Source organism: Dendropsophus ebraccatus, chromosome 4 (assembly GCF_027789765.1).
Source record: "Dendropsophus ebraccatus isolate aDenEbr1 chromosome 4, aDenEbr1.pat, whole genome shotgun sequence".
In the NCBI taxonomy this organism is placed as follows: Eukaryota; Metazoa; Chordata; class Amphibia; order Anura; family Hylidae; genus Dendropsophus; species Dendropsophus ebraccatus.
In genome coordinates, this window is record NC_091457.1 from 123,138,814 (window position 1) to 123,165,478 (window position 26,665).

The 26,665-nt window shown below is 39.8% G+C and overlaps 1 protein-coding gene across 2 annotated transcripts in view; it reads left to right on the forward strand.

Moving 5' to 3' along the window:
• ADAMTS9 (ADAM metallopeptidase with thrombospondin type 1 motif 9) overlaps nucleotides 1-26,665 on the forward strand; it is a 187,263-nt gene that overhangs the window by 83,382 nt on the left and 77,216 nt on the right. For both annotated transcript variants that reach the window (XR_011362637.1, XM_069966925.1), the window contains exons 17-28: nucleotides 3,858-4,024; nucleotides 5,015-5,144; nucleotides 7,017-7,143; nucleotides 7,218-7,428; nucleotides 7,737-7,901; nucleotides 8,655-8,819; nucleotides 9,412-9,531; nucleotides 10,933-11,022; nucleotides 14,607-14,774; nucleotides 15,643-15,936; nucleotides 17,066-17,227; nucleotides 17,929-18,105. Coding sequence is in view for 1 of the 2 variants with exons in the window: in XM_069966925.1 (XP_069823026.1) it covers nucleotides 3,858-4,024; nucleotides 5,015-5,144; nucleotides 7,017-7,143; nucleotides 7,218-7,428; nucleotides 7,737-7,901; nucleotides 8,655-8,819; nucleotides 9,412-9,531; nucleotides 10,933-11,022; nucleotides 14,607-14,774; nucleotides 15,643-15,936; nucleotides 17,066-17,227; nucleotides 17,929-18,105 (1,976 nt within the window). In the remaining variant the exon portion in view is untranslated. The remainder of the gene's footprint in view (nucleotides 1-3,857; nucleotides 4,025-5,014; nucleotides 5,145-7,016; nucleotides 7,144-7,217; nucleotides 7,429-7,736; nucleotides 7,902-8,654; nucleotides 8,820-9,411; nucleotides 9,532-10,932; nucleotides 11,023-14,606; nucleotides 14,775-15,642; nucleotides 15,937-17,065; nucleotides 17,228-17,928; nucleotides 18,106-26,665) is intronic.

Genomic DNA, 26,665 nt, shown 5'->3' on the forward strand with positions numbered 1-26,665 from the left:
ACCTTGAAATTTTGACTTCTAAAGATAGTTTGGTTGAACTTTAAAGGGCCTCCTCAGTTTGTTTTTAACAATACTCTTTTAAATGTTAGCTCCCCCATTCCCTTCAAAGAGTCTTCTTTTGTGCCCTCGCTTTCTTCTCTGTAGAGCCCTCATAGTAACGCAGCCGTGTGAAGGATGAAATGGCAGACAAGCAAACTCAGGAAATTAGCTAAGTAATCGCATTAGTGTGAAGTTGTGCAGTAGACTGCTGGTTTCAGGAAACGGCTTCTCTTGCTAAGAATTTGGCCTGGTAAATAGAGTGTGCTGCACATACCACAAGATTTGGGTTAAAAGGAAGGAAAAAATGCTTTGTCAATGTGTATTAAGATCTCGGATGTATCCATTGAGGAGGGAAGTTGTCACTGGGGAACCTGCATGAATTAGATTATTTGTCCCTTTGTCATTAATCCTGTTAAAAATGGGTGAAATAAAAAATATTTCCAAGAAGGCGGCAGGGGTTTTGCGCCAAGAGTGCCCAGTTATATTCTACAAATCTAACTTGTAGGTCCTTTAATATAATCTAATAATATTGTGTAACATTTATTAGTGCATTGGGGATCATACTTCTGTGGCCAATGTTCCCATTTTTATGGGGAGAAGCAAGTGGCAACTTCTCTGATCAGAATGGTAGTTGTTCTTTTAATCATAGAGTTATTACCTATGAGGTTGTGAGCAGTTTTTGCTTTGTGTATGAGAGGAATTGTACTTTATGGCTACAGTATGTTTACACATTGGTTTTCTTAGCCTTATTTTGCAGCCATTATTCTATTTGAGGTAACCCAGGGCAGCTAGATGGTGTTAGCAAGGGCGGGTGTTGGTGTACCTCTTCAGCTCTTGTCACAGGGCCTGAGTGGTATGTGCCCTCCCTGGCTCCCAGACACACGCCCATTAAAGTTGTGCAGATTAACCACAGATTCCAGAATAGACTTAAGGCCGTTCCAAGGAAAGTGAGCACCAAAGTATCAGCTCAGCACTCACTTCCCCCTCGTTCCTTGCTCACTGTCTGAGCTATTACATAAATAAACGATGAGTGGGGAGGTGCAATTCGAATGATCTTTAGATCGCTCAGGCTTCCCACTTAAAGTGTAACTACCCTTTTAAAAAAACTTCTGACATGTCATAGTGATACAAATACTTAAGCCTTTCCTGATATGTTTTACGCCTCACACCCTCCACCATTTTTGTAGCCCGTCTTTGGACCCGTTCTATTTTATCAATATTGTTTTTAGGTGAAGTCACCAGAACTGGACACAGTATTCCAGATGTGGCCTCACCAGAGCGCTATACAGCGGGATCACAATCTCCCTCTTCCTCTTGGTATACCTCTAGCTATACACCCCAGCATACGATTAACTTTCCCTACCACCTGGTTGTCAGAAATTACTACATTAAATCCTTCTCTTCTGAAGTCTTTGCCAACAAAGAACTGCCGATATGATACTCTGATAGAGGATTCCTCCTCCCCAAGCCATAGAACTCACAGCTTTCTCTGAGTCCTGGCACCATTTATACTACTGAAATACTACATTATCTCACAATAATGCTGTCTCATATGGACAGACATGAAACATGAAGCTGAGTTTTCATGCCTGATTTCTTTAAAGATATGCGAACAGATTTATTAAACTTATTTCTGCAACTACCCCTTCCATCTGAATGGGGTGTACACACTCTACAGAAACAACCCGATTCATATGAATGGAATGGACTTTTCACTTTCTCTCATTTCCGCAATATGTTTGCCACATGTGAGCATAGCCTCATCGAATGGAGAGCAAAGACATAAAAGGGCTGCATTCACCAACTGTGGGGGTACACCTGAAACGGGACCTTTACTAGAACCCTCACTTCATAAGCTTATGTCCCAGCTCTTCTCAGCACTAGAACTTATTTTGTGTCCTTGCTACAAACAGTTATTTCAAACAAACTAAAATAAAAAAAATACAAAAAAAAAAAAATACTTTCTCATTTTCTGTATCAATTTTCTGCCTACTGTGACTTATTGGTAAGGTTGTTCCACCAGACATATATCCCTCAAACTGCAATTTTATCTGCTTTAAGAATTACGACTGGCAACACAAAGCTTTATTGTTCAAGCACAATTCTAGAAAAGCATAGGCGTAATGGATCTGAAAAAGCAATTTAGGAGTTGTAGGCCAGTCGCTTGTCTTGAGCAACAAAAGTGCTCAGAATGAACTCATGTCATATAGTGAGAGCTGCAAGATTTCCTGCTGTTGCCACAAATTATAGTTTACAGAAGAGGCAATCCACGTTGTCGATGATTATGATCCCATGAGTGACACGAGCTCTAACGGCGACAGTACAGCCGGCCGCGACCCTCTGATCTGGTGTGAATCATGTTGTTTATATATTACAAAATATAAATAAAAATTCTGCATTCCCAGATTACCATAAAACATTATTGTCATTTATAAGAACATTTAACATGTCAAAAAGTATTGATCAGTTGTGGTCTACAGACCCCAATGATCTCTAGATATATCTGGGAAAAGCATACAGCCGTGCGCTTCACTCCCCGGCTTGGCACTTACCCTTTCTTATTGCAGGAGACCAGCACCATAGACTTATAATGTAGCCTGACAGACAGAGCACTGAGACAGGGAGTAAAGCACGGTCCTACATGCTTCTCCCAACTATATCTAGAGATCAGTGGATATATTGGTACGTCACCGCCATCTGATCAAAAATATTGACAGGTCTGTATGACATGTAAAAAGATTCTATAATGACATAAAATTAAAAAAAAATAATTGAATTCGTATATTTTCCTGTTACTACATAGAAAAAAAAATATTGTGAAATAAACAGCTGGTACAAAGTCATAAAACACATTGCCCAACATGGTGCCAAGCAGGCATTCGCTACACATAGCAATCCCCTGCAGACAGGATCACATATGTAGCACAATGAATGAATAAAAACCTCACAATTTCCAGATTGTTTTATAATATAGGTATTAAAATGGAAAAATAGAAAAGAATTTAAAAAAAAATTCTTAATTTAAAAACTTTATTTAAATTCCTTTAACCCTTAATTCCTTTAAATTCCCTAATAGGGCTGTGCATGTTTCTTTTAACCCACTGCAGCTGCAGGGGAATGAAACATGCACGGCCCTATTGCACCAATCAATTACTTGGCCTATTACTATCCGTTCCAGACAATAATAATTTGGTGTAATAGGTAATGTAAAAGACCACAATCAGCCATCATGGATGATGTCGCTGATCATTGTCTTAAAACATGACCCATTAAACCAACAACGATTGCAATGGTCTGCTGGCTGTTTGTACGTGCAATAGGAGCGGCAGCAGTAGATCGCTGCAAACTTCTATGGACCACCCGTTCTAAGGATTGCCCGGGGTGGGCAATGAGGAGCAAGTGAGCGCTGCCTTGATAGGTCGGCACTCGCTTGCTCCTTAACATCAGCGCCTTACTGCCAGATTCTCTAACCAATTACAGTTCATCACTCCAGAGATCAGAAAATCCTCAGTTTATCACTCTGGGACCCTTCTAATATAAAAGCAACCATTTTAGATTGCTACATTTTGATTAAGTTATGAATAATACATGTAATTATAATATTTTTAAAGTGAATATAAAGACCTGTATTTTCCTCTTTAACAAGTGGTATCAGAGGTGATGAAACGATTGAACTTGCAGTTTATCACATCTACAAGGTTTACAATAAATTCACACAAATGCAGAGAAAATAGCTATCTGTAACCATTATGTTTGACCTTCTGAGCGTCATATATGTCATGCGGCTCTTATATGAATTATTATGTTCCCTCTCACAGCTTTATCAAATAGCCATGGGGAATTCCTTCTAAATGGCGATTTTGTGGTCAGTATGTTCAAAAGGGAAATCAAAGTGGGCAACGCAGTGATCGAGTACAGTGGGTCAGACCACGCTGTGGAGAGGATTAACTGTACAGATCGAATTGACCAAGAGATTGTGCTTCAGGTAATACGTGTCTTCCTTGTTTTATGTCCTGTAAGAAGTTAAAGGGGTTGTCCGGCGATAAAAAATTATTCACAGAATAACACACATTACAAAGTTATACAACTTTGTAATGTATGTTATGTCTGTGAATGGCCCCCTTCCCCGTGTTTCCCCCCACCCACGCTAGACCCGGAAGTGTGGTGCATTATACTCACCGCATCTCGTGTCGTCCACGGTCTCCGATCCTCAGCAGTGACGTCTTCTTCGGGAGGCCGGCGGATCTTCCCGAGTGTCGGCCACCCTCTGCAGCGTCATCCGAAGCTCAGCCGCGATTGGCTGAGCATAACTGTGCTCAGCCAATCGCGGCTGAGCAGCTGATGACGTGGCCGCGTCATCAGCCGCTCAGCCGCGATTGGCTGAGCACAGTTATGCTCAGCCAATCGCGGCTGAGCTTCGGATGATGCTGCAGAGGGCGGCTGGCACTCGGGAAGATCCGCCGGCCTCCCGAAGAAGACGTCACTGCTGAGGATCGGAGACCGTAGTCGGCACGTGACAGGTAATGTATAGCGCACCACACTTCCGGGTACACAGGTGGGGGTGGTGGGACACGGGGAAGGGGGCCATTTACAGACATAACATACATTACAAAGTTGTATAACTTTGTAATGTGTGTTATTCTGTGAATAATTTTTTATCGCCGGACAACCCCTTTAAAGATGACTTGAGGTTTGTGTTTTCTCAGTGAAACAGCTCCACGTTTGATCATTGGCCGTATTTGATATTGCAGCTAAACTCCGTTTACATCAGGGATTTAGCTTCGGCTGTCCAGGCATGATGGGAATTGTAGTTTTGCAACAGCTGGAGGGACAAAGGTTCTCCATCCCTGATTTATATGATAGGTTTGACTTGCAATACCAGACACAGCCTATAGACAAAGTGGAGCTCTTTCTGGGAAAAAAAAAAATAAAAAATTAATGTTGTAAATATCACCTTTTTTTCCTCTTCCTATAGACATTATCAGTTGGCAATTTATATAACCCTGATGTTCGATATACTTTTAATATTCCAATTGAAGATAAACCTCAGCTTTTCTATTGGAATCCCTATGGACCATGGCAAGCATGCAGTAAAATCTGCCAAGGTAAGGGAACGGCCATTACACAGGAAACCTAGTGATCAGCGTCCAAGCAGGGAAGCTTTGTACTGTGTTTCGGCCGACCGGCGTATCATGCAGTGTGCGAATTTACCATGATACTCATTTCCTAGTAGTAGAATACATTTACTTTTCTCTCTTTTTGTTACGACCACCTGAAAAAGATGTTTGTATAAATTACCGATCTACTCATCAGAAATGCATTGAAGTTCCCGCTGTCCAGCGGTTCAGTGTAATATCGGATTCAAAGGTTCTTGTTCCTCTTGCTTCGATTGAAAAGCTTTCCATTGTTATGCTACAGAGCTTGTCCGACACCTCTCACACTTTGATGAATGGCCCATGCAGCCACATCGAAAACGTGTCATATTATTCTCACGGAAGATAAATAAGAACCTTCCCTCAATAGACCCCTATGGCTTTTAAGTCTACAAGAAAATAGACTACAGAACACCTTCATATTATCCCTGAAGGGAATCTCATTGGGTTGGAAGACCAAGTAATAGCGGATCACATAAGCAGTTTGATACATAGACACTGAGGCTGTACGACAATGCTAAAATGTTGGGTTATTTAATGTTTTATGCATCAAAATTGCAGTATAAATTTTTCAAGTCATATCTAGTCTTAGACTGCTCAAGTTATAGCCAGGTTAATATCTATCTATCTATCTATCTATCGTATATATACACCATACCACGCAACCATATTCACCATACCAGGTACTATGTGTTGTTTCTTTTAGAATACAGTGAAACCTTGGATTATGAGCATAATTCTTTTTGGGGGCGTGCTTGTAATCAATATAGCTCATATATATAAACAAGTTTTTCCACAAGAAATAGATGAAATGCATTTGTTCCACAACCCAAAATTAAGGTAGGTAATGTGTTCTGTATCAATGAAGAGCACTGTATCAGTAAAGAAGGGGTTAATCAGTTAACCCTCATTCCACAAACAAACCCCCAGGTGGCTGAAAATCTGCTGGTGCTGGTACCTGCTGGTACTAGTGCTGGCTGCCTGGAGCCGCTATTGGTGAAGTATCGGTACAGTATCAGGATAGGGAGTGCTTGTATTTAGAAATCTTGCCTGTTTAAGTTACAATATTTTAAAATTGTTAGATCACGTTGCAAAACGTTCTCAGACCCAATTACTTGTAATCCGAGGTTTCACTGTACATATAAAAAATCTCCATGTGCCTCTATTTCAAAAACAAAAAACAGGTTAAAATATGCCCATGGTCAGATAGGGTTTCCATTAGGATCAATGAGGCTTAGATGTGTTAGAAAGGTCTTTGCACTTGTGATGCTGTGGAACAGCCCCCTGGGCATCACTGCCTTAAATATTCATAAAAATGCTGTTTTTATAGTGCACAGATGGACTATGACCATACTGCATGTAACTGATCCTAATGGTTTCCCATGCCTAACCATAGGCTTAACTTAACCTGTTAATTCCTTCTGACCGGACCTCTTTAAAACGAATGTACCATCAGTACAGGGAAGCAGGTGCCGCGGTCCTTCTTTTGAACTGCGGCCTGGTTCCCGAATATGGCGCCGTTCTATTCTTGGGCAACGGCCGGGGGGTGTAGCACTGTAGGCGACCTGGCCCGCCCCCAGTGGGAGGAAACCCCCGCCCCTCTATGATGCAGCTCCATTGAGTCTAATTGAGCCACGTCGGGGACGGTAGTTTCCTACCACTGGGGGTGGGTTGGCCTGCCGCCAGTGCTTCGCCCCCGGCTGGTGCCCAGGAATAGAACTGTGCCGTATATTATTGTAGTTATAGTTTTTATATTGTTGAAAGAACAATAATGTAGATCTGGATCTAACCCATAGTGTAGCTTCAACCTATGTGTTTCCATAGGAGAAAGGAAAAGAAAGCCTATATGTACAAGAGACTCTGATCATCTGGTGGTTTCAGATCAAAGATGTGATCGGATCTCCCCACCTGAGCTCATCACTGAGCCCTGTAACACTGACTGTGAACTAAGGTAATGTATTCAGGAATTATTCGTTTAACGATACATGGTCCAACCTGACCAACACTAACAGAAGATGTTCACAGATGGCACATGGACCGAAAGAGTGAATGCAGTGCCCAGTGCGGCCCGGGCTACCGAATACTTGATTTCTATTGTGCGAAAGTCATCAAGTCAGAAGGAAAGATGGAGAAAGTGGATGATCGCTTCTGCAATGGAATACAGAAACCCAGCAGCAAGGAGAAATGTTATGTGGACTGCAATACCGGACGATGGAGCTACTCAGCCTGGTCAGAAGTTAGTATTGACTAAATGGACATGTTATTGTTATACACCTCAGACTAGATGCCGATGGTTGATCTGAGCAACTTGATCTGGCATCTGATCTGGTCATCACGGTAGCAGCCAAAAAATTTGGTCAAACTGTCCTTAAAGGTCTAAACCATGAAGCAAAGTTCATATTCTATGACCTTTAAAATTTTGATATTTGATATAATTTATACATCTTTTGTTGTTTGTGTAAATCATGATGATTGTTGTGATTATACTTTTCTTGGAACCTGCTTAAACTTATTCAAAAATTGTGACTCTGGCTTCCCGCACAGTGCTCTAAAAGTTGTGGAGCTGGCACAAGGAGAAGAAGGGCAGTGTGTGTCAATTCTTTCCGCGAAGTTCTTGATGATTCCAAATGCAGCCAACAAGAAAGGTTAACAGAACAGAGATGCAGCGATGTCTTGTGTCCGCAGTGGAAGACAGGTGACTGGTCAGATGTAAGTGTGTGAATTTCAAGTTTTTTAAAAAAAGTTCAGTGTTTGTAAAAATTAGTAAAGTATACAAATTTTGGATCATGAAAGGCTCCATGCTTCTGTTTCTGAACAGAAGGCAGCTGAATGACTGAATCTGCAAGGTCACCCATTTTCTCTTTGGACAAACCCATTTTAATAGAAGGGTCTCTTGATAAGTAGATGATGACAGGAAGTTCTGCTGCTACAACATGTTGCGTTTTTTTCATGTCTGTTTTTTCCCCACGTTTGGATGGGTTTTGCTATAATTTTCCCGCAGTTGTGCAAATGTAGTAAAATAGCTCAGTTTTGCAAAAATATCAGGGCATAAATGCAAAAATGCAACATGTAAACAAAGCCTCAGGAGAGGTGTATACCTACTATATTTGTATCCCTACAGACAACAGCAGCAGTATATGGATAAATCTGGAAGGGGAGGGCCAGAAAAGTTCTGATAGCTGATGATGTCATCCTTAAGTTCACTTGAAGTCAGGAGATATAGGACAAACCACTTCCTGTGACATATTAAGCCATGACATTTTCTGTAGGTTTCTCTGCTTGTCACACGACACAGCTACAGTAATCAAACCTATGAAACAGCACTGGGGTTGTCCAGATTAGCAAACCCAAATTTTATAAACATTATCAGGTATATGATATCTCAGCATATCAACACTTCTAGGTCTCTCTTTTTGGTTATATATAGAGATTATATTGTAAAACCCATAACTTTACTTGCAGTGCCTCGTGACTTGTGGAAAGGGTCACAAACATCGGCAGACCTGGTGCCAGTTTGGAGAAAACCGAGTAAATGACAGAGTTTGTGATCCAGAGACTAAGCCTGTATCAGTGCAGACTTGTCAGCAGCAGGAATGTGCATCATGGCAAGTTGGCCCATGGGGGCAGGTATAGTCTTTTCATAGCTTCTTAACACACACACACACAGATATATATATATATATATAATGCATTTGTCTTTTTCATCTTTCAAGTTCTTAGTACATTGAGTACAACAATAATATAAGACAAGCATAATGCACTGGAATAATAATATACAATACTGCCTTGACATTTTGACTTGCTCGATAGAAAAACAATGTTGAGTATCCTCATGTAGTGTATCACCTTAGCTTGTACAAAGTTGTTTTAAAGCTATTTGCATGAATGCAAATAGATTTATATTATAATGTGATTTTTTTTATTGACTTGTTGGAGGCGGTTGGAGACATTAAGGCTGTGTAGGCAAAAACCATCTGAAAATGTTTATAGTCATTTGCACTTTCCCCCTATTTACTTCTACATTGAAAGGCATTATACCAGGCATGTTTAATCCGTAGGTGAGCGAGTTGACCTCAATTTCAAAAGAAATGTTTCAAGTAGGGAAAAAGTTGTAGATTCTCATAAACTGCTAACTGCCTAAGCATTGTCTTACAGGGCTGCGAGTTGTCTAAGCAATGTCTTACAGGTATAATCAATACAGCTGTATTTTCATGTCTAGTGTACAGCTTCGTGCGGAAATGGTTATCAGATGAGAGCTGTGAAATGCGTTGTGGGTGCATATGGAGCTGTGGTGCATGACAATGACTGCAATGCAGCGAGCCGACCTACAAACACTCAGGTGAGAGTTCTTGTATTGGCAGAAAAAAATAGGGAGCGATGATCTGCACAAGGGAAGTGCATATTGTATACATTGATGTTTAAATGTCCTTCCTTTAAAAAAAAAGTTGCAGACTGCGTTAGTTTAAGTGGAAAAACTTTTCCTTTTTTAATTCATAGTGGCACAACATGTTTATAGTTGCAGACTCCATATATATAAGATAAAGAAGCTTGATGATTGCAGTACAGTCTAGATATATATACATGTTTTATAACACAGTATGTAAATACAGCCCTTATAGTTCTCTGGAACAGATCAATGTAGACCTGGCATCCCTCTACTTTTCCCCACAAACACTCTCCAAGGCCATGTAGAGGGTCTATTCAAGTCAAAACCTTGATGCCAAGGTGCCAAGACTGCCTCTTGCCCAATGGAAGGCCAGTGATTTTATACTTGGCAACCCTTTATAGATTTTGCATTGGGTCAAAGAACTTCACATTATTCCTCTAAATTGGCTTTAATACAACTACTATATGTTTGCATGGCAATTAGTAAACAAGTAAACAGGGATGGCAAGTTTTCTTTATGCCCAAGGCAGCCCCCAGCACGCTCACCCATGGAATTAAAGCTTAAAGTGTCACTGTCGTTGTCTAAACCAACAGATGTGATATAAAGCAAGTTTGCCATTTACATTCATTATTTTTGTTGTTATCGTGCTTTATAACAAAGCTGAACTTACCAGAAATCCAGGTTCAGTCTCCTGAAGGCAGATTTTCTTACTTGTGCTGGTCGGAAAAAAAAAAAAAAAACAGACTAAACACAGGAATTCCAGCCAGTACAGAGAATAAGGACTCAATGTGTCCATCAGCCACATGACTGCCTTCTCTGTGAGTGCTCAGACATCAGAAAACAGGAAGCGCCGTGTTCTCCATGATAACAAAAAAAAAAATAATGAATGTAAATTGCAGACTTGCTTTATATTACATCTGCTTTTGGTTCAGATTTTGAAAGTTATAATGACAGGTACCCTTTAAAAATTGCCGCTCATTTACTAGCCCTATCACCTATGACTAGCATTCTTATTTATAGTGCATACTCCCATACTCATGTTTCCCCTTCACTCTCAAATTCTCCCAATGCTTCCTTAGCTTATACAAAGGAAGTCAGAGAAGTTAGCAATAGGAAGGCAAGAGGCCCATATATCGTTCTTGTACAAAAGTCATATGCTATGTGCCCACCCAAGAGTTAGTCCATGAAAATGGCAAGCACACATACCCTCGGCTTGGCCCCACTTGTGTATCCTGAACCGTAGAGTGTCCAAAATCTGCAAACCCACCTTGAACATTGCCTTTTAGCAACCAGATCAAAAAGGCATTAATTATGGAGAGGAAGCTGCCTAACAAACCAAACTGATTTTGACAGGACTGTGAAACAGCTGCATGCCCCGGCATTCCTGAAACCAAACAGATCGTCCACAGCAAGACACAGTGGAGATTTGGCTCTTGGACACCAGTAAGTATATTTTACTAATGCATTTTACTCCCTGTATCTGCGTCCTTGCTGTCCTCACTGATCCTTGCTTAATTCTGCTGCACCCCCCCCAGATATGGTTGATTTATTCTATCATTTTATGGTTTATTTTCTGATTCATAAACGTGATGTTCTCGAGCCATCTGTGAATGTCTTAAGCTTAGTCTATGGATTTGACCTTTTATAAATGAAATGCTATCATTACGGCCTTACCAGTGTTTAAGCAGGCTGGCTCCTGATGTTGAACATTAATCATATTTAACATCTATGTGAGTGTTACGTAATCCAGCTCATGATCACCAATAAACACAGATGACTTATGTTTATGATGTATCATGTGCTGCATTTACAAAAATTAATGTACAACTGTTCCTAATAAAACAGCTCCATTAAATTGTCTATCAGGTTTGGAAGTGGTTTGCGTGACATACATAGGATTGGTCTTCTCCATCTCACCCTCCAAGCCAGTTATTAATTTCTTTTGTCATAACATTTCTATTTTCATAGAGATAGTTTCATGTCATGAGTACTTGTTTTTGTTTTTTTACTGGAAGAGTTATATACTTCAATAGCACCATTTTCAAATACAAATAACTTATGGTTTAAAGCGAACATACCATTTCATAAGCTAATTTTTTTTTCACTACCCTACTACAGCGCAGAGATCCCAGTGGCATGGTCCATTTTTCAAAACGCTGCCCAGTTCCCGTGCACAGCAACGGTTTCTTTATGTACATCTGGCCGTTCTATAGAAGCAGCCCTGGCGGCTGCAGTGTACCAATATTCCTTCCCCTCAGTGACATGGCCAGTCGATTTTAATTGAGGCGCGTTAATGGGGGAAGGGATATTGTTACACTGGGGATCACCGAGCAAGGGAACCAGGTGTCGTTTTGAAAAATGGACCTCGCTAGCGGTAGTGAAAAGAAAAAAATTAACCTATCATTTGGTAAAACGTTTATTAAAGGGTGCCTGAACCACCAAATCATTGGGCGGTCCCAGGTGGGTACTGCCTGCTGTACTGGTCTTCTTGGCTACCATAATTATTATGTAGGGGTTTTATTGCTTTTACACAACAAAAATGCCATAGAAAAGGCTGGAATAGTTTTAACTGTTTTTATGCTTTAGTTTTAACATATAAATTGTGACTATGTTCACATGCCGCCAAAATGACGGCAGTTTTTATCACATGGCAAATTATTATTATTATTATTATTATTATTATTATATAATTACTTTATAACAATGACTGTTATTTGTACAATAAAAGCTGTTGTTACAAAATAACAGCCGTTATTTGCACTTAAATAATGTCCGTCCAATAAAAACTGCCGTCATTTTGATGGTGTGTGAACATAGTCTAAAATGTATATGGTAAAACTAGAGCATAAAAACAGTTAAAACTATTCCAGCCTTTTCTATGGCATTTTTGTTGTGTAAAAGCAATAAAACCCCTACATAATAATTAATAAGTAGGAATATGAATCTACTTTTCTGTGACTTCTATAATAGGCTATGTTCCCATTGTGTGGTTGCTCCCATTTATGATGGTTGTTATCTTGGCAGCAAAGCAAGGCAGCAAACAGCTGCATTTTAGCACCAAAATGACACCCGTTGTGGGAACATAAATATAATTGCACTATTAACCATGGCAGCTAAGGGGTTAAACAGTCAGGATTAGCGTTATCCCAGTCATAGCACACATAGCACATTTATTGCATTACATTTATACCACATGGTAAACAGCATAAAAACAAATCCCTAAAACTAATGCCTAAATACAAACAGGAAATAAAGAGAAAATGCTAAACATAATGAGCGCTTAGGCAGGTTTACAGTATAAATACGGCTGATTTGGTAGATGAAATAACTGGGATTATAATTTAAAGGATATGTAGGGATAGAGACTTTTAGGTGACATTTCTATATCCAGGAATATCTTGTCTAAGTTATTTCAATAGCATTAAAAATCAATACACGGGTGCGAAAAACAAGAATAATATTCAGAATTTATAAACATTAAAAGCCGTAACAGTAGACGCTCAACGCATTTCAGAAATCCACAATCATTCCTTACTTTAGGTTTAAAATTATTGTATATGCTCTTGATTGAACATGAGGGAGACTCGGGAGACCATTCTCTTCCATATATTCCATCTCAGTAGAGTGCACACCATTCATGAACTTAAAACCTTCCAAAAATGATATAAAATTCCACTAATAAGCTATATGTACCCCAAAGTGGTGCCAAAAATACAATTTATCTGACATAAAAAAAGCCCTAATATAACTACATAAAAATTAAGATGTTATGGCAATCACAATGCGATAATGGAAACGTAGGGCCACAAACAGGCTTCTACCTAATGGGATCTTTTTGAATGGACTAAAGTAGGAAATTAATGTCTGGCTTCTGTTTAATCCATTTCTCTATTAAAGCTTTTTGATTCCCAAAAATCAGGTAAATCCTCTTGAGGCCAATGAGGCCATTATTGGACCTTTTTATTTATTTTGCTTTGGGTCTTTATTGAGTTTTTCCTTTTGGTGTACATAAAAATGCATCAAAGGAATAGGTAGGGGGTAAGGCAGGGGCTTAAAGGGGTACTCCAGCGGGGGGGTACTTTTTCGCTGGGAGCCGGCGGTGGGTCCCGCATCTCGGCGCTGCGGTGGCCGGTTCCTGGACGCTTCCTGGTGTCTGACACGGGCCCGAGACGTGACGTCTCAGGTCCGCTCAGCCCGTCAGTGAAGGAGGAGGGATCTGAGCGGACTTAAAACGGATCCTGCCTCCTTCACTGACTGGCTGAGCGGACCTGAGACGTCACGTCTCGGGCCGCGTTTGACACCGGGAAGCGGCTGAGAACCAGGCACCGGAGCGCCGCGATGCGGGATCCACCGCTGGAACCGGGGAGGTTAGTGGACGTCTTTTCCCTCAGCCACCTCGTCCCTTGAAAAAGTGCCCCCTGCTGGAGTACCCCCTTAACTTGCGCAATAGCGACTGCTATCACATAAGCAGGCCCAGTGGCCCGTTCCTGCGATACACTAGACCACCTGAGCTGTCTTGATTTGCAGCACCTAGTGGTCGAGCGGGCCTTCAGGTTGCTGCAAATGTTAAAGATTATGACTACACTTGACAGGTTAGTTGCCAGTCAGGGGGGCCCAATCAAAAGTTTGTTATGGGGCTCAGCCATTTCTAGTTACTCCCCTGGGCTAAGGCTATGGCTATGTTTCCACTTCGGGAACATAACAGGTAAAGGCAGCTGTCTTCTTGTAATCACAACTCCCTCATTATAACTAGGGGGACATTTCGGGAACAAAGCCAAAATGTGTATACAATACACATTGTGTGAACATTCCCCTATTCTTATAATTTATAGGGATATGTTACATGAGGAAGATTACCAACATAGCAGAATACTGTAAAACGAGCTCTCGTACCCACTCATCAAATGTTCAGAAGTAAAAGCAAACAAACAAAAAAAATATTCAACAAAAGGTTGAGTTTTGCTTGAAGCACCTGGGGAAATTATTCTGACTGTATCCTAATCACAGATTTTTTCAATATTTCCTAGTGCTCAGCAACTTGTGGTAAAGGGAACAGAATGCGATATGTCAGTTGTCGTGATGAGCAGGGTGCAGTGGCGGATGAAGCAGCTTGTTCCCACCTGCCAAAGCCATTAGCCACTGAAGTGTGTACAGTGACTCCATGCGGACAATGGAAAGCATTGGAATGGAGTTCCGTAAGTAAATCACATGGAAAATGTCAGCTTCTTATACAACAAAATTACAGTTAGCATCTAAATTAAAGGAGATCAAAAATCACCTTTAGGCCTCAACTACACAATGTCACTGTTTCAGATCCAAATAAAGGCCGCTATTTCAAAGCAAAATCCATTCTGGAATAACAGCTGTTGTTTTGAAATAATGGCTGTTATGTTTTGCAAACTGCCAAAAAAGATGTTGTGAGGTCGTGGCCTTAAAGGAATTGTCCACATTTTACAATCCATTTGTAAGAAGGGTTTGTTAGAATACAGGTCCTCCAGGAAAAGATGTACTTTTCAGCTATTCTCTATGGTAGTTAACCAATAGAGGTCTCCCTCCTCAATTACAGTACCTTATAATGGCCTAATAGGCTATTGAATTTACAGGGTTTTTTTCAATCAGGCAAACCATTAAACCCTTCCTCTTATGTCCCTATTACACAGGGTGATGGAGAGGCTGTCAGCGCTCGCTTGTTCCTCATTCCCCGCTCGCTGCTGATGCTATTACACAAATTGGCAGCGAGCGGGTGGCCCAGGTGATTACTAGATCATCCGGGCAGCCCATAAAGGATAGCTGTCGGCTGATCGTTGTCTTCTATTACACCAGAAGATTATCGCCTGTAATGGCCGATAATCATTTTGTGTAATAGGGCCATTAGTCCCAGGATAGTAACATATTTTAGACCATGGTGCATTAAATTCCAGTTTACTGCTGGGCTACAATATCACTGGACTAAGTCATGTCTGTCATGCAGTTAATATGCTTTAAAATAATGTATTGTAAATATATATCTTTTTGGTACTTGCCAAAATAAAGATAAATTGTGTTCTTCTATTTTGACTACAGTGCTCAGTGACCTGCGGTCAGGGGAAGGCTGTGAGACAAGTGGCTTGTGTCGATTTCCTTGGTCAGTCATTTGATAATACCGAGTGTGATCCGGAGGACAGTCCACAGACCGAGCAAGAGTGTTCAACGTCCCCTTGTCATTATGTCAACCATGACTACGGAAAGCCCATTCATCCTCTCACAAACGTAGACCAAAGAGTTAGATCAAACCCAACACTGGCCATCTTAAACAGGAACAATGGTCGTTCTCCTGGGTCAAGTGGAAGTCAGTGGAGAGTAGGTCCATGGGGAGCAGTAAGTTGAAGACATTATCTACCATGATGAATGTTATATGGACCACAATATTTTTGTTTTCACTTGTAGTTAATGTTGATTCTTGTTCTACTTATGTTTTAAGTATTATACCTATTTGTCAGAGAAAAGGCTGTGACAGGGGTGGAGAACCTTTAGCCCTCAAGCTTAGCTTTGGCTGTCCAGGCATGATGGGAACTGTAGTTTTGCAACAGCTGAAGGTCGGAAGGTTCCCTATCTCTACTGTAAAATGTCTTCACTCTTCTCTGAGATGGGATAATTATCACCTTCACTTTCCTTGTTTTATTGTTTTCTTTCCCATATTAACTTATGTAATACATTAGAGATTAAACATCTTTTCCTAGATTTAAAACTTAGACTGTTAAAGAGGACATGTCACCACTCCTGGTTGGTCTGTTTTAGCACATGCGTCTAATGTCCATAAAAAAAAACAATTTTCATCTTTCCTTATAGCTCTGTGATGTGTTGTTCCTTGGCTATTCTAGAAATGTATGATTCAATAACCAACTGGGTGTTAGCAGTTGGGGGGGTGTTACTACACTGTCTACCACTGTCAGCTCTGATTGGATAGTGTCAGACAGGGTAGGGACACACCCTAAATTGTTAACACCCAGTTGGTTATTCAGTCAAAGACTCTTTTAAGATTATAGAGGAATGGAACATCACAGAGCTTTACAAACAGATGACCCAAAATTGTTATTTAATGGGCATTGCATGTATTTGCTAAAACAGACAGGCTAAGAATGTGGGCAACATATGATAGTATTATTTTATACTGTATGGTGGTACTGTGTAAACACTGATTGGTTGAATGGGAGTGTTATTGGGGTATTATCCTTTTTCTTTTTTTTTTTACAAACTTAAATCAACCAGGGGATCTCATCTAACTTTTGCCCAGGGGCACATATTCAATTAAACTGGCCCTGGTGTTCATAAACCATTGATAAGAACCATTGACAAGAAATTGAGTTTAGGTTCCTCAACCTCCATTTAATTGCATTTGTTGACAATAAGGTTATAAATACAAAGGGCATTGTCCAAGTAACTAAGTTCACTGATGATGAATAGGTTATTTGTCCAATATAATCAATATGTCATATTTACATTCTAGTGTTCTAGCACATGTGCTGGTGGATTCCTGCGACGTGTGGTGGTTTGCCAAGATGAAAATGGGTATCCCGCTACTAATTGTGATGAGCGAAGCAAACCTGCTGAGCAGCGGCCGTGTGAATCTGGACCTTGCCCTCAGTGGGCATTTGGCAACTGGGGGGAGGTAAATTCAATTAGTTCTATCTAGATAAATTAAAGATTTCTTTTTTTATTGAGTAGATAAATGTCTTTTTCTAATTCCACTGACTTTGATAAAGGTTTATTTTTATATCAAATGTTGAACATATTGTAGTTGGGTATATAATACAGACACTTCATACAATGTCCTCCTACACATACAAAAGTCAGCGATGAATTTGCCCAACATTATAAGGTGTATGAGGGGCTTACCGAGTCTCCACCGACAGAGAATGCCAAAGGTTTATGTGTAAGGGGAGAATGGGAGAGATAACTTTTAGCCGAACGATCATTCTGCCAACAGTTATTAAAGAGGATGTACGATCAGGTACATTCTCTTTAATATGACCCATGGATAGAACGGCTCCATTACGGGGAAGCCGGAGCCACGGTCCGTTTTTTGAACCACAGCCCAGTTCCCGTGTACGGCGCCGTCCTATCCACGGCGTCCAGCCCCTGTCCAGCCGTTCAGCCCCCGGGCCAGGGCTGAAGCACTGGGAGCGGGCCGGCCCACCCCCAGTGGGAGGAATCCCCCGCCCCTCTAGGATGCGGCTCATTTAGAATGAATGGAGCCGCGTCATAGAGGGGAGGGAATTCCCTCCCTCTAGTGCTTCAGCCCCGGCCTTTATTTCAGGTCTGACAAATGTATTAAAGTTATTAAAAAATGTTCCATACTTCCATTTCCAGTGCTCAAAAAAATGTGGTTCTGGAACAAGGACAAGACTTGTCATATGTCAGAGACCTAATGGAGAGCGATTCAATGATCTCAGCTGCGAGATACTGGATAAACCCCCAGACCGCGAACAATGTAACACTCATAGTTGTCCTCCAGATACTGCTTGGAATACAGGTCCTTGGAGCTCGGTATGACCATAAGTATTCTTTTTTTTTCTTGTTTACTAATGACAAATGGAATTCTAGCCATCATTTATTTTTATAAGACGAAGGTCTTTGATAATATAGGTATAAAGTTGTTTTTTATTTGAACACTGCACTTAGTGATGTTTTAGCCACAATTGTCAGTTTTGATTATGTAAATCCTTTCTTTTTATTTACTGTAAGAAAAAAATTCAAAAAGTTTTTTCTTATAAAACAAACAAAAAAACGTTTTTAATTCATTCAACCACATCCTGTTAAGTGGAACTGTGATACACAATGAAATATTCCTGTTGTAAAGGGCTTTCCAGTCTACAATATAACTAGCACAACAAAAAAATTCAAAAATACAATTTTTTTGATAAGTTATGGATAATATTCAGTCTCTATTGTTAGCCTGACTATAGTAGTAGATATTTTATATAAAGAGATTTACATTTTAGATTTTTTTTTAATGTGTTTACCTGTTAACAACCATGGTACAGTGGTGCAGTCCTGTGGTCAGCCTCCTTAATATCAAGGATATTTTTATGACCTATATTAGGATATTTATTTAACATGGTTTAGAAGAATATTTGCTATATTCACTAGAGAAAAGAAAGTTGGTTGTAGCTTGTGATATCTGCTAAAAACTTCTCCTGTTATACCCGTTTTAGTAAATACTTGTATTCCCCATAGAATAACTATTCTGAAGCACTGTTTCTTATGGTTCCTATTACACAAAACGATTATTGGCTGTCCTTGGCTGATTACTGGCCGATAATCGTTTCGTGTAGCAGCTCATGTTGAAAGGCAACGATCGGCCGGCATGCAAGAGGTCCGTTCATCATTGTCTTTCAGCATATTCTAAAATCACGATAAAGACAGTTGTTGTCCATGGCTCTGCCTAATAGGAGTGGCGGTAGCAGGCCACTCCCTCTTTTATGGGCCACACGGACAATTTAAAAAGTAATAGCACAGACAGTGAGCGGGGAACAAGGAGGAAATGAGCGTTGATCTGACAGGTATAAATACATTGACAACTGGGTGTGTTCCTACTCGGTTAAACACTGTCCACCCTAATAGACCATATGATACAGTTGTATGAGACCCCAGAGTGCTATATTTGACTTTTCTATGTGATCAGAGCACTTGGTTGCATCAGGATTACTGTTTAATGGGGAATACAGGTAGTTAGTAAAACAGCCATGTCAGGAGAGGCCTCTTTAAAGGGGTTATTTCACGTTTAAAATTATCCCATATCCACCAGATTGGGGATAACTAGCTAATTGTGAGCATCTTGCTGCTTGGACCCCCCCAATCACAAGAATGGAAATCAGTTGTCCACCTGAGTGACTGGAGTGACAGTGGCTTGCTCCCCCTAAGTGATAGCAGCATGCTTGGCCTCCACTTCATTCACTGTCTGTGAAATTTTTGAAGCCAAGTTCAGTGCTTGCCAAAGCCCCACAGAGCGCTCCTGCTTCATTGACTTGGGGGACGATTAATCTACATTTTTGTAATCATGAGGGTCCCAGTGGTTGAACCCCCCACTATAACCCCTTCAAGCATTTAAAGGGTACTCTGGAAGGAAAAAACAATGATTTTAAATCAAATGATGTAAGAAACTTATACAGATTTGAAAATTTTTTTTAAGTCTTCCACTACTTGTAATTTACTTCTATTTAAAAATCTTAAGTATTCCAGTACTTATCAGCTGCTGTGTGTCCTGCAGGAAGTGGTCTATTCTCCTGCTCGCTCAGCTGTTAGATTGCAGATCCGTCCTCTGTAGGCAGGTTATCTCTGAAAGAATCTCTCCTCCATAATGTGTTGGAGCTGTGGTCTAGAAGTAACTCACCTGTTTAGAGACCTGCCAGTAGTTCATTCTCTGGTTTGAATCCCCTGATGGAAATTAAATAGATGTCTTTTTTTTCTCATTATTGTATCATTTTTAAGGCTATGTTCACATACAGTATTTTTGCTCAGTATTTTGGTCAGTATTTTGCAACCAAAACTAGGAGTCGTCATTTAATGGCAAATATCGGACGTTGTTTTAAAAAAACAGTAATTATTTGCCATTAAATGACAGCCATGCACTCAATTTCAACAGTGTGGGAACATAGCCTTTTAGTGTTTTCAATCCACTTCTGGTTTTGGTTGCAAAATACTGATTAAAATACTGAGTAAAAATACTGTGTGTGAACATAGCCTTAAAAATGATACAATAATGAGGAAAAAAAAAGACATCTATCTAATTTCCATCAGGGGATTCGAACCAGAGAAGGAACTACTGTCAGGTCTCTAGACAGGTGAGTTACCCCTAGACCACAGCTCCAACACATTACAGAGGAAACCTGCCTACAGAGGACTGATCTGCAATCTAACAGCTGAGCAAGCAGGAGGTCGGGCAGAATTGATTTTTTTATAAAGAGGGAGGAGGATGCATGACAAGTGCACAAACAACAGCTCTGGGACAGTTGAAGACATAAGATTGTACATAATCCACTGCACGGAAAATTACCAAAAAGGCACCATGCTTACTCGGGAACTGCCAGCTACAGACTGCCAACTACACACTGTCAACACCTTAAGTAGTGCCCGGGAGCTGACGGATTCCCTTTAAAGATTAGTAAATTACAAATCTGTATAACTTTTTGACTCCAGTTCATTTAAAAGAAATTTTTAATACCAGTGTACCCCTTTAATTAGGTAAAAAATAGAATCACCATTTTAAATAAAACTAATGTGAAAATTCTATTATTTTCAATAATGTCAGCCATTCTTTTTTTTATTATTTCACACTTTAATTATGCTTTAAGAAATATTTACCTCCAAGTTATTACTTTTAGTTGTCCATCAAGGAGTACTTGAGTATGAGTGAGAGAATCAATCCGTGCAACAAAGGGACGTGTACCTAAATGCTATTTTTTATTTTCTTTTTTAATTATTCTTATTGTATTTTTTTTTTTTTATAAAATGCGCATAAAGTTATAAATCTTCCAACATACAATATTACTTAAAACATGTATGAAATATTCTAATGGATATTCATATTTAAAATATTTATTGTACAGAAAATATCACATTCTACAACAAACTGTCTTTTCTTATAAAGTGTTAATTTTTTGTTGTTTATGCTTTTTTAACCAAAGTTACAGTTTTTGTGTTAAATAATGTTTAATAATGTATATTGTTTGATGTTACAGATTCAGCTTTATATGTAATTGTTAAAATAAGATTGTATTAGGTGTTGCATTTTTATTCTATTTTTTTCTTTTTAGACTGTAGACATTGTGTCATTTTATATATATATATATATATATATATATATATATTTTGCTTAAGTGCAGAAATTTTATTTGGTGCTATTTCTTATGTTTTATACATGTAGCATATTCAGATATACATATGCTTTAGGGGTTGTACAAATATGTAAAATTATCATAATAATCGCATTTTGTAAATTATGTGACCACGGAGTTCAGTGCCAGCTTCACTGTATATTTTTCATATTCGCAAAGTTTATTATCTGTTTATATATACATACATATATAAATATATATATTTGGTTCAAAGGCACTTTATGAAAAAAAAAATGTTTGTAATATATTGAACTCCTGTTTTGGGTGTAAGGATTTGAAGAATAATGCAATTTGTTCTGACAGTATCCCAAGACGATTCAAAGGTTGTGACTGTACCTCAGCAGTAAATGTATATAGGTATTAAACGGACAGTATTAACAAAAAGGTTATGTCTGCTGTATGTAAGACAAGTCTTTGAGGAAACAATTAGTCAAAATAAACTTTAAATAACACGTCTGTTCTTCATCTATCTTTAATACATTGTTTTATTGAGCGGCTTAGCTTAGCATTCAAAGTAAACAAGTTATGTCATCAAAATGGCAACTTAAAGGTATTGAAACTGTAAAAAAAAGTTGACACCTAACAAGTATAGAAAAATGTGTAGAGAAAGGTCTCCCAGCTCCACGCCATTTTTAGTATATTCGGTCTTAGCATCCATTGGTATTGCTCTCTCCACAAATGGAAGGGAGCAGCTCTGTTTTCCCTAGCACAGAAGGTAATCACAACACAATCTAAATAATCAATCTTCCATAAACTTGCATCCAGTCAATGACAGATAAAATAACATACAGTACGCATTGGCTCAGATTACTTACAACTGTCTACTTCTTCTTTAGAGAACTGTCTAACACCCTCAATAACTGTCTGCCGAACCTTGATTCAGCAGACAGTTATCTCTTCCTCATACATATGAAGTATCGGTATGGTTAAATGTTCAAGTGTTCTCTATGGGGAAGGATAAGCGGCCACCAGTCTGCTCTTGCACTGGCATATCTCTCCAAAAACCAAGGGGTTGGGCATTAGAAATCACACCTGCTAATACATAGAGATTACTTCTTACCAGTAACACTTGCCTCACCATATAGTTATACTTATTCTATATTAATTATCCAGGCTGTCTGGGTTAGAATAATAAGCATTTTAACTATGGTACCCTATGGGTCATTCTGGGATATTACAGAAAAGTCACCATGCAAAAACGCTTCGAAATTTCTACCTGGACCAGGGGATGACCCGTGCTTGAGTGCAAGAGCACATCTATATGGTGAGATGGACTTACCACATAGTACTTTAGTTGAGACCTTTCCGAATAGAGAGGCCCATCTACACAGTACATGGTCCCATTACAGCCCATTGGTTTCACGTCATTCTAGATTCTCCCTTTAGTGGAACTCAGGGCCGTATTACCAGCTGCTGCTGCCCTAGGCACTAAACCTGAAGACGCCCCATCCTCACTCACCAATTAGCATCATGATTGGTAGATTTGTAGGTAATAACTCGAGGCGTCAAATTTAACACCACCACATCAGACCTGAACAATACCGCCATACTGTGACTGGATAACCCCACCACACCAAACCTGACCAATAGCACCATACCACACACCCCCACCCGCCTTGAAAAGACACCAGATTTACTGGCAAGTCTGAACGGGAGATGGGAGACTAGTGGTAAATACAGCCCTGGTGGTACTGCAGAAGAACTGAGACCTTCTTTGATGCTAGGTGCCCCAATAGATTATAGTAGCAGTACACACTATGTTCAGTATATTTTCATGGGACCACATAGCAGACAACATAATATCCCCTTTAAATACTGTGTTAGGGCAATATCCAGTATACGTAAAATTACAAAGGCTGCTGCCCTTAGTAGAGAAAGTGATTAAAGATGAAAACTCTTAGTTCCACCGTTAAATATGTAAAAGACAGGAGACCTTAAGAATGTCTGCATGTTTATACTGAATAAACTTGGCCTTATGGTTTACAGATTTAAAGTGGAGCATTGTGTATATAGAATAGTGTTAGCTTAAGCAGTGATATCTGCGTTTTCTCTTTTACAAGCGCGCAGTATAATGGACTTTTTGCAAACCCAGACAAATGAACACTTCCGAGAGGTTGTTTGACTTACGACAGACACAGTGCATGTTTGCGCAGCTAAATAAACATGTGCCCTTTCTGAGAAACAATGGCTTAGCGTCCTTTGGAAAATACAACCTTGTAAAATTTTCAGATGGAGCAGCTGTGGGTTTTACTTCCAGTATGTGACCCTGAAAAGATACAAAGGGGATCTGTCCTCTTACCATTAAAATATTAAAATGTCAGCAAGGGGTTCTGAGATGGCTAACGGACCTCCTAGGTGACGTCTGATGTGTTTATTTGTAGAACAATGACAACAACATTTTTACGGTTTCAGTAGCTTTGATGTTGCATTACATGTTGGTTCTTTATTCTTCAAAGGCTGTGGTAATTTTTTTTAGCTATGTTCACACATAGGGGGACATGTATGAAAAGGCGTCTATGCCTTTTTTAGGCGCAGATGGGGTAAATCGGTTAAAAATATTCGCAAAGGGTATTTTTGCAAATATATGTTTCTTGCATCTGCCCCATCTGCGCCACCTTCGCCAGTGCGGCGGAGAGGGGCATTACGGGGGGCACGGCCTCTGCGTGCGCAGCATTTATAATTTTTTCCGTGGAAAAATGATACTGAAACCTTCAAAATTTCAAAATTTTCGCACGGACGGGCTCCATGCGATCGGGATTTATGTAAAGGCAGTGCGCCTCTACATAAATCCCCTGAGCTCCGGAGCTGCGGGGACATTTGTAAGCCCGACGGAAAAAACGCTGGACTTCATAAATGTCCCCCATAGTATTTATGTCAGTCTTTTTTCATTCCAAAACCAGGAGTGGGTTGAAAACACAGAAAACTGCAAATGTTTCCATTATAATTTTGCCCTGTCAGTTCTACTCCTGGTTTTGGTAAAAAAAAAAAAAAAAGACTGACAGAAATACTATGTGTGATTGGCTGCAAAAAAAATTGGCAACAAAATAAAATTGCTATATGACCTCAACATGTGAAAAGACTTGGTTGATCATGAAGGAAAGTGATTGGGCTGTTGCATAGTAATGTTACGCACAGCAAAGATGACCCCATCATAAGGGGGAGACTTGAGCCAAACCAGGTTTAGGTCTAGAGCTCCCTGGTGATACTTGGTCGGCTACTTGTGCAACCTAAATGTTTCCCTATGTTCCCCACATCTCACGTAAAAATCGTTTATAAATTCCTCCCAATATTTTCCTTTGGGGAACAGCCAGAACAACAATAGTGATTAATCTTCTTCTGATCTTCGTATGTAATGTCTTTAATAGGGTACCATGAATCACATGTCCAATTGTGTTCAGATACAGTAATATTTTTTTACATGATCATGTGAAGGACATATGTAAATTTGAAGAAGACAGGAATTAGAACGCTTGATTTATACTAAACAACAAAGTAGTGAAATACATAGCAAAGAATAGGATTTAAAATCCAGCTGGACCATGACTGTCATCATAGATGGAAAGTCGCAGTCCCTTGTGCAGCTAATAGACATTGTATGTAGGCATGGTTTTACCCGCTTACAATGATCAGGATATACACTCACCTGCTCCAGTCTCTGAAGGTACTTAATGAGATATGGACATACAGGGAGTTAGTGCTGGGGAGCAGAAGACTTGAGCCACCATCTGCTCCTCACACAACCCTTTTAAGGCTCACATGGAGCTTCCAAAGTATAGCTTGGCAGTCTGGACCCTAATTCAAGTTCTATAAGAGGGCATCTACCATAGGCCATTTATCATACTAATGTCCTATATGACAGACATCTTTGAGTTCCCTCAAGCACTAGGGTGCAAGTGCTACTTCCGCACTACCTCCAGCTATGTCCCGGTAAGGAAGGGGAGGAGTGGTGTGGTCTTCTCACCTGTGACTGCTGATCAGCAGAACAAAGAGGCATCAACCTCCTCCCTTCTGTACTAAGATGTCGACACATACGTCCATATTGCTGTGCCTGGTACTGCTGTGGGGCCCTACTTGTTGTGTCAGGTACCTCTTTGAAGAGCCCATTGTATGCCAGTGAACATAACTACCTTCTTGTTCTGCTAATCAGTAGTGGTTCCAGGGGTGGGGCCCCTTAATGATCACACATCAATTACCTTTCCAGGACCATCAATGTGCAATCCTGGAAATCCCTTTAAATATAATGTAATGTGTTAACACTCAACACACATGTTTCATGTGGCATGAGGACTTGGGTGTATTGTTGTATTCATCTTACCACGTAGAGCTGTTTCATAGACCAGAACGATCTAAACACGCAGGAATGTAATGTCTTCATGGACAAGGATTTTTGATTCAAGGATGTTAGTAATTGACAAGAAGCCTAGCATGTCACTGCCCAGAATACAATGTTGGATGACTCAGTCGCTTCTGTATTCCATGTTTGTTATTATGTCATAAAATATATGCTTTTCAGTATTGTTATAAAAAAATTTTATGAATATTACAGACAATGTTCCAGGGTAATAATGATCGTCATTAAAGGAATATAGTTTAACCCTAATGTTATTTTCTTATAATGCGTTCACGTCTCTGCTGTATCTGTTGTACAATTCCATGTTAATAACAGTATTAGATGCAATATCAATGGCTCAATTTGTATCATAGGGGATTCTGTGTGCTCTCATATAGTACCTCTATATGGCACTTACAGAAATCTATGGGAGCCTTACTACAGCTCAAAACAAAATAGGGCCATAGTGTAGATTTGTAGATCACAGGTGTCTTATCTTTTTTACACATTTTTCCACTGTCAGTGTTCCCCCTCAGGCTACATTTGGCAGGAATGTGGAAAATGACCTGCCAAATATATACCACACAATTTGCAACTACTGTATTTACTGTACCTACAGGGTTGTTTTTAAGCCCCCCCTTAGGTTGATGCCCTCTGCAATACCATGTATTGAGGCCACCCAAATAATATAATCAAATGACATTGCCCAACTATGGCCACACATGATGTGTAAATGGGATAAGCGAACCGGTTTGGCCGATATGGGATCCGGTTCAGATGTTTCAAAAAGTCAGAGTCCGGTCGGATTCGGATTTTTGGAAGTCTGCTCTGAATTTTTTTTTCTTGCTTTCTAAAATGGCAGCCACCATTTTAAAAAGCA